This window comes from Lepidochelys kempii, chromosome 1, assembly GCF_965140285.1.
Source record: "Lepidochelys kempii isolate rLepKem1 chromosome 1, rLepKem1.hap1, whole genome shotgun sequence".
NCBI lineage: Eukaryota > Metazoa > Chordata > Testudines > Cheloniidae > Lepidochelys > Lepidochelys kempii.
In genome coordinates, this window is record NC_136380.1 from 17,302,561 (window position 1) to 17,315,130 (window position 12,570).

General features: G+C 46.2%; 1 protein-coding gene across 8 annotated transcripts in view; it reads right to left on the reverse strand.

Annotated features, from left to right (window-relative positions):
- The window catches only part of INTS4 (integrator complex subunit 4), a 60,124-nt gene extending 49,952 nt beyond the window's left edge, over positions 1 to 10,172 (reverse strand). For 3 of the 8 annotated variants that reach the window (XM_073335438.1, XM_073335428.1, XM_073335402.1), the window contains exons 1-2: positions 9,997 to 10,172; positions 9,367 to 9,561 (exon numbers count right to left, since the gene is read on the reverse strand). In XM_073335438.1, the coding sequence (XP_073191539.1) occupies positions 9,367 to 9,561; positions 9,997 to 10,050 (249 nt within the window). In that variant the 5' untranslated portion in view covers positions 10,051 to 10,172. Of the gene's footprint in view, positions 1 to 1,170; positions 1,340 to 4,774; positions 7,306 to 9,366; positions 9,562 to 9,996 lie in introns of those variants that run through there. The other 5 variants (XM_073335411.1, XM_073335419.1, XM_073335463.1 and 2 more) reach the window with 4 other exon arrangements.
- Positions 10,173 to 12,570: the final 2,398 nt, after the last annotated feature.

A 12,570-nucleotide genomic window follows, 5' to 3' on the forward strand; every position in this document is an offset into this window, starting at 1 on the left:
ACATCTCTCAGAGTTACTGATTCAGGCTGTCTGCAGCGTTAGGAAGACAACTATGTCTCAGGTCATACTTGGAAATTTTCCCTACCATAAGGGTGTAGGAGAAATCTAACTAAGGCCTAGTCTACACTGGCAACGTTAAAGCGCTGCTGTGTAACGTGGCTTGTATAGTCGCGGCAGAGCACTGGGAGAAAGTTCTCCCAGAGCTCTAAAAAAACCCCCAGCTTCATGAGGGGAGCAGCTACCAGCGCTGGAGCACTCTCTACCCTGGCGCTTTACAGTGCTGAAACTTGCTGCCCTCAGGGGGTGTTTTTTCACTCCCCTGAGCAAGAAAGTTGCAGCGCTGTAAAGTGCCAGTGTAGACAAGCCCTTAGACTGTGGGGACAAGATCTGTAAGAAATAAGGTCACATTATGTGGCCAAGCAATCATGGGGCCCTGAATATCAGAACTGCAATAATATCACACATTAATGGTGTGACATTCTATACCTTGGGGGAGTGCCCCATATTCATCATTTATATATAATTGTGATTTTTCATATAAAGCACACCATGTGAGGTATCAGGGGAAAGGTTATAATCCACTAAAAGCCATGGTTCTATCTAAATATGTGTATCATTAGGGCATATGAAGTTATGAGAATTATGTTGTATGGCTGTCACTAAAATATGCAGTGGATCTGAGAAATGCCCAGATACTAGCTCTCCAGAGACAATGACAAGGGAGGTAATCAATGCCCAGGTGGGTGCTGAACAGACATCACCAGCCATTGTCCAGCAGAAGAGTTACAATTCAATGACTCACTCACAGGAGACACTATGAACGGCAATATCCAGTAGGGTGAGAACAACTGCTTGATCTAGATGTTTCCCAGTCTAATAGGGTTGAGTTTAGATTGCGTGCTTATTAGGGCTGTCAAATGATTAAAAAAATTAATCGCAATTAATCGCACTGTTAAGCAATAATAGAATACCATTTATTTAAATATTTTTGGATATTTTCTTCCTTTTCAAATATATTGATTTCAGTTGCAACACAGAAAAAGTATACAGTGCTCACTTAATATTTATTTTTGATTACAAGTATTTGCACTGTAAAAAAAAGTAGTATTTTTCAATTCACCTAATACAAATACTGTAGTGCAATCTCTTTATCATGAAAGTTGAACTTACAAGTGTGGAATTGTGTACAAAAAAACTGCATTCAAAAATAAACCAATGTAAAATTTTAGAGCCTGCAAGTCCACTCAGTCCTACTTCTTGTTCAGCCAATCACTCAGACAAACGAGTTTGTTTACATTTGCAGGAGATAATGCTGCCCGTTTCTTGTTTACAATGTCACCTGAAAGCAAAAACAGATGTTCTTATGGCACTGTTATAGCCAGCGTTGCAAGATATTTATGTGCCAGATGCACTAAAGATTTATATTTATATGTAACTAACTCCGACTTTTGGCCTATCACTTAAAATCTATTTTTTGTAGTTAGTAAACTTGTTTAACTGTTTATCTTTACCAGTGAGTTTGCCCAAAGTGTTTGCTAAGGGTGTTTGCTCAGGTTTACAAAGGCTGGTATATATCCACTTTCCATCGATGAAGTGGTCAACCAATTAATAAATTTGCACTGCTCGCCTTGAGCAGTACAAAATGGTATACTCCTGAGGTACAAGGCTAGGAGCTGGGGTGGGGATTTGGCTGGTGCCTTTCTCAGTGTGATTCATAGAATTATAGGACTGGAAGAAGCCTTGAGAGGTTATCTAGTCCAGTCCCCTGCACTCATGGCAGGACTAAATATTATCTAGACCATCCCTGACACGTCTTTGTCTAACCTGCTCTTAAAAATCTCCAATGCTGGAGATTCCACAACCTCCCTAAGCAATTTATTCCAGTGCTTAACCACCCTGACAGTTAGGAATTTTTTCCTAATGTCCAACCTAAATCTCCCTTGCCGCAATTTAAGCCCATTGCTTCTTGTCCTATGCTTAGAGGTTAAAACAACATTTTTTCTCCCTCCTCCTTGTAACAACCTTTTACGTATTTGAAAACGTATTTGATCATGCGTGGCTCTGGGAGCATTCATGCAATCTAGCTGAGTATGGGGCTCCACATGCAGTTGTACTGAGTAATAACAGTGTCTGGAGGGGTTTGCTGCTTGTCACTAGCAAAGCATTATGAGAGAGAGCCCAGGCTGGAGAGTTAAGGGGGCACAGCAGTCCCACGGTCCCAGGCTGCACCCTGGGGATTCCATCACAAATGGTTCACATGGTTTAATGTTCTGCCTGAAACAGTGGCCAATGTCAGAGGCATCCACTCCATAATGCAATAGGCCAATGAAGAGCAATTTCTTCATAATTCTAGCTGGAGAGCAACCTATGCCCTGAAGAATGAAGACTTAGTGCTCTTGCAATATTACTCCTCGGGGAATTCTGCGCTGTTGTGTGCATGCATAATTAATGAGCCATGCATATTTTTAATATTTTGCACTGAAAAAGGCTTCCGCCAAAATGTTGCTGTAGTTCCGCCTTCTGCCCACCAGAGGGCGCTGTGGAGAAAGAACACAGCAGCAACTCCCGGCCAGTAAGGGAAGACAAAGAGCCTGCAGAGCCTTCTTCGCAGCGCCTGTCAGGCCAGGTCAGGAGACAGGGGCTATGGGGAGACAGAGTCTCATAAAGGCTAGTGGGGGAGGCGCTAAATGGGAGTGGAGGCACAGGGCCACGGTGGGAGGGAGGTGCAGGACCACATGGTGATGCAGGAGGGGGTGAAAAGTTACATAGGGACAGAGGGTAGCAGGGCCACATGGGGATGTGGGAGTGGGTGTCTGAGTGGTGGTGGAGGAACACATGGAGACAGGAGCAGATGTGCCTGACTGAATGGGAGAGGCTAGGGGTCAGCCAGGGTCTGCATGGGGGAAGGTTCCTAACAATCCCACCTTGAGCCCCCAAAAAACTTGTTCCATACTTTTCCCACCCACACCCAACAACCTTCCAAGTTCACACCCAGCAATTTACTCCCCTCTCCCTCAGCTCCTCTGTTACCCCTGACTTCCCCAAGCCTTTGCACTGCTTTTGAGGGGTGCGGGAAATAAAGTTGTGTATTGTAGTTTAAATGAATTATTACTCCGAGTTCTATATTAATATGCCTAGTAAGGAACCTATTTGTCAAAAAATGTTTCCTGAATCTTTTTTGTTGTCATCTGTATTGTTACAGACATACTTGCTGACAGGTATTTTGAAATAAATGACCAAAAATAATTGAAACTGGTGTGATTATATTGTGTTATTTTGACAAATAAAATATGCAGAATTTTGCAGAATTTTAAAATATTGTGTGCTGAATTTTTAATTTTTTGTTGCAGAATTCTCCCAGGAGTACTATATACAGTATAACTAAACTATTTACCTGAATAACGTGAGGCACAGATTTCCACAGAATACACTATGTGCTTACACAAATTTCCAATGCCTCTGATGTTCTTATATTAAAAGAATATATTAACCTAGATTTAAATTAAATTAACTATTTCTAATAAAGGTATTTTTTTAATCCTACATGAATGAGTCTTGCAGTTTTATTTTAAACAAGTTTAAAAGATTATTGAGGTGTCTCTCTCTCTCCCACTTCTTGGCCGTGAGCAGTGGATTAGGGAAACTGACCTTAGCTTCCAGGTCTCGTCGTTACCTCATGGACCAGTACAGAGGAGGAACCTCCAGCTCCCTACTCCTGGCCAAGTGGACAAGTCAGGAAAAGGCTCCAAGGATCAGCTCAGCTGCAAATGACTCTGAGTTCTTAAGGACCAAATTTTCTAAAGATTACAACTCCCATTTATGCACTTATTTAAATGACAGGATTCTCAGAAGAGCACAGCATGTTGGGCACTCAGCTCTTTGGAAAATCTGGCCAGAAAATTACAATGGAAGCTGTTGGGTCTGAACACTTTTGAAAATCTGGCCCCAATTGTGGCAGTGGAGCACTTGAAATATGAGGCTTATATGTAGATTTAACCATGTATGTTATCTTGTATTGTCTTCACAGAATTTCATCTCTGTCTTTTTGTTGTCCAATTATAATTAGATGTTGCCTTGTGGCTCCTATCAAGTTGTCAGTATGACCCTCAGTTGGACAATGCATGGGTAAGACCCCTGAAGTATGATATCCAACCCTATTCTAAAGAATGATAATTATTCTTCCCAGACATATTTTCATGCAATTGTTGCCTCTGAGAGATGAGCAAAAGAAATTCACATTATGGGAAATCTGTCCCAACGGCTTTTCTGGGACATGGCCAGGATACATTAGGTTTCTTATGTTACGTAGTCCTTCAGTTTGTTGGAAAGTCATATTTGGAAAAGAAGTTTCCATCAAGATTTTAGTGAAGAGTAAGGAGAAAGCCACCAAATAGTCTCAATTGGCATGGCAATGCAGGAAAAGTGTAGAAATAAATCTATATGTCTTAAAAATCTTAGATTGAGTTCAATATGGGATAGACTCAAAAGATAAAATGTAAGAGAATACAGAAAAAAGCATGTTGAGATTAACCACCTAAGTATTCATGAAGCAGTTACCACCTTGGTACGATTGGTAATGTTTTTGAGGACACTGTAGGAACAAGCTAACTCTCAGCTTGTGCACATACACAAAAAGAGGGCAAGAAATAGTCTTCAACCAAGCACTTTGGAAAGGGAGTAACAGCCATTATAACAGGAAACTCCCACATAATTTGATAAAACAGGATGGGATTCACAAAATTAAATCTCAGAAGGATTGTTCTGAATTTCATACCTTGGCAGATATCAGGTTAGTTGGCTGAAAATGACCAAAGCAATTCCCCTTGTGACTTCATCAACAGGGGAAGTAATGATTACTTAAAAAGAGAACCATCATGTGGATGTTCAGAAGCAAAGTTTCAGTGTGCAGTGCAGATCTATTATTCACAATGAGGTCTGGATGTATAGAACAGACCTGGAAGAGGATTAAGTGGAGGACTATTACCTAGATGCCAAAAAAGTATACATTGTTTCATTATTCATTTATTAGTTAGCTGAGAGCTGGTGACATGGATCAAACTGACAGCCTGGAGTCTAAACTAAAATGTCCACAGACCAGGTACAGCGGGGCAACAGAGCAGCTTTACAGGCTTCCTGCACACTGCCCTGCTTGTATGACACAACCATGACCCTTAAGTAGAGTCCCGTGAACTTGCAGATATCTGCAGACCATGTTTGCGGATGGATGCGGATCCTATTTTACAGCTAAAGCCCTGCAAATCTGCAGATATCCACTTTATATCCACAGACCATGTTTGCGGATTGGATACGGATACCAATTTTGTACCCGCACAGGGCTCTACCCTTAGGGACAATCTGCAGAAACAACATACAGTGGACCCCCGTTTATCCGACCCTCTGTTATCCAACTCTCCATATTAACTGAACAACCAGCACACACAGGTCCAGAAGTAAGCAATCTCATCTGTGGCCACTAGATGGTGCTGCAGCCTCGCACCTTCCCATTCTCCGGATTATCCGAATATTGGATTATCCGATCTGGGCCCGGTCCCAATTAGATCAGATAAACAGGGTTCTGCTGTAGTTCATCCTGCATGCCAACTTGCTCCTTGGCCTGTCTGCTGAAATTGCCAACCAGAGTGCTAATTAACCACAAATCTGGGATGATGGTTTTATGGGGCTTAGATCAGTGGCTCTCAAACTTTCCAGACTACTGTACTTCTTTCAGGAGTTTGATTTGTCTTGCGTACCTCAAGTTTCACCTCACTTAAAAACCACTTGCTTACAAAATCAGACATAAAAATAAAAAAAAAGTGTCACAGCATGCTATTACTTAAAAATTGCTGACTTTCTCATTTCAAATTATTCATATAATTTAAAAAAAATCAAGTGCCGTATAAATATTGTACTTACATTTCGGTGTATAGTATATAGAGCAGTATAAACAAGTCATTGTCTGTATGAAATTGTAGTTTGTACTGACTTCACTAGTGCTTATGTAGCCAGCTGTAAAGCTAGGCAAATATCTAGATGAGTTGGTGTAACCCTGGAAGACTTCTGCGTACCCCTGGTTGAGAACCAGTGGCTTAGACCACCAACTCTTTTCACATAGGACACCGAGCAGCCCAAAGGAGCAGCAAACAGGAGAGTTTTACAAGGGAGTTCTCCAGGTGAAGGAGGAGCAACTACGCGAACCTTGGGGTGATTTTGTTGTCTGTCGTTGTGTGCATGCTTGCTTGCTTGCTGTGTGCCTGATTCATTGAAGTTTATAAGGTGGTGTGTTTGGGGGGCTCTGTGCTGAGCCTAGCTGCCTGCTAGGCCAAGCTGAGAACTTCCTAACAAGGCTCTAGCCTGCCATCCTTTCATCCCTAATCCCTTTAGGATGTCCTGACAAAGGAGTGGGGCTAACGCAGAGACCAGGGGTTTAAAAAGCCAGCTTATAAGTGATCAGAGGAGCTAGCAAACAGGAGGCTTTTGCATGGGAGTTTAGAGAGCAAGCATGGAGAGCCAAATAAACCTAACAAATTCTCTAAATTTAGGCCAATAAACACTCTCCCCCCACCCAACCCTTCCAAAAAACCACACACACAAAACCCCCCAGAAACCATACAAACAATGCAGCCAGAAGTCCAGTAACAGAGTGGGGGCCATCCAGTTTACTGCACTGAATACATCATGTATGAGTACCTGCCTTGTGGGCAGGTGGAATGCACATGCATTTGGTGCAAGCAGCTTATGGCCCTCAGATACAGAGTACAGGGTCTTGAGACCAGAGTGGCTGAACTGGAGGAGCTAAAGGAGACAAAGAGGAATCTAGACAAGACTTTCCAGGACACAATTGAGAGAGATCCCACTCCCATTCAAACAACCTCTGTGCCACTGAGGAGGAGGAGGAAAGTCTCAGGGAAGGAGATCATCAATCTAGAGCAGACAGAAACAATCCCATAGTCGGAACCTTCCTTCCAGATGATGTAATGGCATCCTCGCACACTGAAGATAGCATTCTGGGAGAGGGGACCCCTGTTATTGGGAAGCGACAGGTAATAGTAATGGGGGGGATTTGATTATCAGAAATACCGATAGTTGCGTTTGTGATGACCGAAAGAACTGCACGGTGAATTGCCTGCCAGGTGTGAAGGTTGTGGACCTCTCGAGACATAGACAGAGTGACTTATGTGCAATGCTGGGGAGGAGCCAATGGTCATGGTACATGTAGGTACCCATGGCATGGGGGAAGGGAGGTGAGAGGTCCTGGAGGCCAAATTTAGGCTGCTAAGTAATAGATTAAAGTCCAGAACCTCAATGGTAGCATTCTCTGAAATGCTTCTAGTTACACGCACAGGCCAGTTAGACAGGAAAAACTGCAGGGTCTCAATGTGTGGATGAGCTGATGGTGTTTGGAGGAAAGATTCCATTTATTAGGAATGGGGAAACTTTTGGGAAAGGAAGAACCTATACAGGAGGGATGGGCTCCACCTAAACCAAAACAGAACCAGACTGCTGGCATATAAAATTAAAGAAGTAGTAGAGTGGTTTTTAAACCAAGGGCTAGGGGAAAGTCGACAGGTGCAGAGGAAAAACACGGTTTGGACAACCACATCCATTGGGGAGGATTAAAAGGGATACTCTATAATCTCAGTAAGGAGAAGAGGATAGAAGTTGATAGAGTACAGGTAAGAACTAAAGAGAAACAGTCAAATGAAAAAGAGTTCCATTCAGTTACATCACGTGAAGGCAGACAACTAAATATTGACAGATTTTATAAGTGCTTGTATACAAACACAGGTTTCAGAGTAGCAGCCGTGTTAATCTGTATTCACAAAAAGGAAAGGAGTACTTGTGGCACCTTAGAGACTAACAAATTTATTTGAGCATATGCTTTCGTGAGCTACAGCTCACTTCATCGGATGCATTCAGTGGAAAATACAGTGGGGAGATTTATATACACAGAGAACATGGGTGTTATCATACATGTTGTAAGGAGAGTGATCACTTAAGATGAGCTAATACCAGCAGGAGAGCGGGGGGCGGGACGGGACATCTGATTTGTGTCCATTTATTCTTTTACATAGAGACTGTCCAGTTTGACCAATGTACATGGCAGAGGGGCATTGCTGGCACATGATGGCATATATCACATTGGTAGATGTGCAGGTGAACGAGCCTCTGATAGTGTGGCTGGTGTGATTAGGTAAAAGAATAAATGGACACAAATCAGATGTCAAGAATTATAACATTCAGAAACCAGTCAGAGAACTCTTCAATCTCTCTGGTTACTTGATTACAGACCTAAAAGTTTCAATATTACAACAAAAAGACTTCAAAAACGGACTCCAACGAGAGACTGCTGAATTGGAATTAATTTGCAAATAGAGACTGAGAGTGGATTGGTCATTACACAAAGTAAAACTTTCCTCATGTTTATTCCCCCGGCCTCCCCACTGTTCCTCAGACGTTCTTGTCAACTGCTGGAAATGGCCCACCTTGATTGTCACTAAAAAAGGTTTTCTCCCCGCCCCGCCCCGCTCTCCTGCTGGTAACAGCTCACCTTACCTGATCACTCTCCTTACAGTGTGTAGGATAACACCCATCGTTTCATGTTCTCTGTGTATATAAATCTCCCCACTGTATTTTCCACTGAATGCGTCTGATGAAGTGAGCTGTAGCTCACGAAAACTTAGGCTCAAATAAATTGGTTAGTCTCTAAAGTGCCACAAGTACTCCTTTTCTTTATACCAACACAAGAAGTTTAAATACTACGGTGTGTGTGAGAACTTGAGTGCCTGGTACTAAATGACAGGTTTCAGAGTAACAGCCGTGTTAGTCTGTATTCGCAGAAAGAAAAGGAGTACTTGTAGCACCTTAGAGACTAACCAATTTATTTGAGCATAAGCTTTCGTGAGCTACAGCTCAGCTCTCGAAAGCTTATGCTCAAATAAATTGGTTAGTCTCTAGGGTGCCACAAGTACTCCTTTTCTTTTTGGTACTAAATGAGGATATTGATATAATAGGCATCATAGAAACTTGGTGGATTGACGAGAATCAATGGGACACAGTAGTACCAAGGGTGCTCTAAAGTTCATCCACCTCCCTACACTTCAGATCCCAAGCAGCAACTTCAAAGCACTATCTATACAGTTATTTTATTAGCAGGAGCCCGGCTAACCCAAGTCTGTCAACCCAGCCTGGGGAAGTTCGCTCCAAAACCCTGTGTCCTCTTGGGGACTCCACATGCTATCTTCAAATGCCTGAGCCACACATCCCTCCAACAAGAGCCATGTCAAGAAATACAACGGTACAAATGGGCTTCCACTTCCTGCTGCTTCGCGTGTCATGCAGGTTGCTCCCCAGACCCTATTTCCCTACCTTGTAGTAATGCTCCAGCAAGATCCTGACAACTCCTTCCACGCTTTCCGCCTCCACTGGTTTCCTGGCAAACTGAAGCAGATACTGCAGAGCCTCTGCCGGCGAAGTGGCCTTACACAGATCTACGTGGAGCGCCGCCGATTTACTGGGCTTGGTCAGCCGCAGCTTCTTGGCGGAGATCTCTTCGTGCTGCTGCTGCGGAGCCATGACACGGCGTGAGGCGGGACGCCAGAACAGCGGGGAGCCGCCGGGTCTGTGCGGCTAACCCCAGCCCCCGCCGCCCTTTGCCAGTAGGGCCCACCGCTTGGAGGGGTCCCTTGGGCCCTCCCGGGGGGACCCCCTCACACACACCCACACCCCGAAGGGGTCCCCGGCGGGGCTGGCAGCTGCCCGGCTCCCCTGTGCGGCCCTCCCAGCAAGAGGGGCTCCAGGGGAGCAGTAGCCACCTGCGGGCCCTGAGGCCTCTCCCGGATCCAGGGTTGGGACCGGGAGGCCCTTCAGTGCTAGGCCTCAGGCTTCCAGCGGGCTTTCCTGCAACCCCAGGCCGCCCAGGAGTCGCCCTGCTCGGGCAGGGGCCCGGCCCCCTCCCCCGGGGAGTCCCCCTTCCGTGCTCCAGACTTCGCCCTTTACCTGGACGACCTTAGTGAACTCCTCATACACCCGCTTCTTCAGGTGCGCCGCCATGCTGAGCCCCGCCACCCCCGCCGCCGTTCGCCTTCAGCAGGGCGTGAGCCGCCGCAGCCACCGTACCGTGCCGTGCCCTCCTTCTCCTTCCCCCTCACCCGGAAACGAAACCATAGAGATGCTGAAGATGACGGGGAAGGGAAACTGTCCTTCCTAGACACCTGGAGGTCTCCTCTCTATGGCCAGGGACTCTCAGGCTGGGGAGAGCTCCTCCAGTGGCCTTGGTGGGTGCATCTGAAGAAGTGGGTTTTTCACCCAAGAAAGCTTGTGCCCAAATAAATCTGTTAGTCCTTAAGGTGCCGCCAGACTCCTCGGGGTTACAGTGGCCTTAAGTCAGTGGGGCAGGTTCAGGCCAGCACAAGGAGGCGGTGCCCTGAGCTGGCCCCACCCCGGGGGCTGCCCTTCACTGGGAGTGCCTGGAGCTAGGAAAGCCACCCTGCTAGTGGGAGGGTGCACAGTCCCTGGGCTAAAGCACTGGGCCGGGAGCCAGGAGAGCCGGGAGCCAGGAGAGCCGGGTGCCAGTCCCAGCGCGGCCACGTGCGGCTCACACGCGCGGCTGGATGCGACTCGGAAGCGTGAGCCCCAGGAAAAACAAAGCGACCCCAGCAGGGCTGAATCAGCAGGGGCCGGGGAAGTGGTGACTCCAGCTCAGCGAAGGGAATCATACCAAGCCACCCTTCAATTTCTAAACTAGTAGTTCTCACACTTTTTTTTCCCCGCGGACCACTTGAAAATTGCTGAGGGTCTCGGCAGACCACTTAATGATCTTTCCAAATGTTTGTACCGTGAGATAACTATTGTAAAGTGCTTTCGATAAAAGCACTGTATTAAAAAGAATTAACTTTTTTCTTCTACAAGTAAAAGCACAAAACTCATATTTTAATATCAGTAGTCTTATCTTTCTAATGTGATGGATGTGCCCTCTCCCCCCTGCCATTGCAGCCCCCGAGCTGGGGCTAGGAAGGAGGGCCGTCTCTTCCCGGCAGCCACAGCCCTGGAGCTGGGGAAAGTCATCTCTTTCTCTGGCTGCCACAGCCCTGCACATCCCAAATTCCCCCCACCCTGTCTTCTCACCCCACTGCCCTGTCCCACCTACTCCCTATTCCCCCCAAGGCCACCATCTTACCTTACCTGTGCATCTTTTTCAGGGTCCAAGCATCTAGTTAGTGGAACCCCGCCTGCTCGGCTCCACTACTTAGGTGGGTGACCATTCTTTCATGTGCAGCCTCCCAGGCACACACCTTAGAGGGAACTATCCACGGACCACCTGAATGGAGCTCACAGACCACTGGTGGTGGTCCATGGACCACAGTTTGAGAACCTCTATTCTAGACTATTCGGTGCATCAGTTTTGATAAGTGGCTTCCGTGGGCCCCTGTAGTGCAGATCAGGATCCCATGCCAGATTCTCAGCTGGGGCAAATCAGTAGCACTTAGGATTGGGGGGGGGGGGGGGAATAGCTCAATGGTTAGAGCATTGGTATGCTAAACCCAGGGTTGTGAGTTCAATTCTTGAGGGGGCCATTTAGGGATCTGGGGCAAAAATAAGGGACAGTACTTGGTCCTGCTGTAAAGGCAGGGGACTGGACACAATGACCTTCAAGATTCCTTCTAGCTCTATGAGATAAAAAAAAAATCTAACTTCACATTCACATTTTTAATTTTCTGAAAGATTTTTTTTTTAATTCATTGGGTCTTTTGTTACCACACAAATAGATTTCTATATCTACCCCTTTTAATGTATTGGGTGCTGTGTATGTGTCAGTAACAAATTTATTCCCTTGATGGTCCCAGAGGGGCCCGAATTGTTATTTCCTTCCAGACATTTCCTCAGGCTGTTGCCTTAGTGGCGTGACCACATAAAGCACTGTCCCCAAACTTTTGAGGAAAGGAGTGGGGCTGTGACTCGGGGGGGGGGGGCAGGGAAAGAGGTAAGAGGGCTGAGGCTGGGGCTGCAGTTGGCGGTGAGTCTGGGGCCAGGGAAGAAGCCATGGCCAGGGACCAAGGCTGGGAGTGGGAGCGGGGCCAGGAGCAGAGCTGCAGCAGGGCCACATTCAGGCCATGTGCAGAGCCGTGCCGAGGCTGGGGACAGGGTCAGGCACGGGGTTGGGAGCCAGGGCTGCGACTGGGAACGGGGCTGGAGCAGAGCTGGGGGCTGGGTGGCACTCCCTCCCCACCCCCTGTGGGCACTAGCCCAGCTTTCGCACCACCCCCAAGTGTTCCTCTGTTGCCCCCCAGGGGGTTACACCCCACAGTTTGGGGACCTCTGTCACAGAGTCATAGATTCCAAGGCCAGAAAGGACCATTGTGATCATCTGATCTGACCTCCTGTGTAACACAGGGTGTAGGACATCCCACAAATAATTCCTGTTTGAATTGAGCAGATCTTTTAGAAAAAACATCCAATTGTGATTTAAACTTTGCCAATGATGGAGGATCCACCACAACCTTTGAGAAATTATTCCAGTTGCTGATTATGCTTACTATTAAAAATGACCGGTTTCAGAGGGGTAGCCGTGTT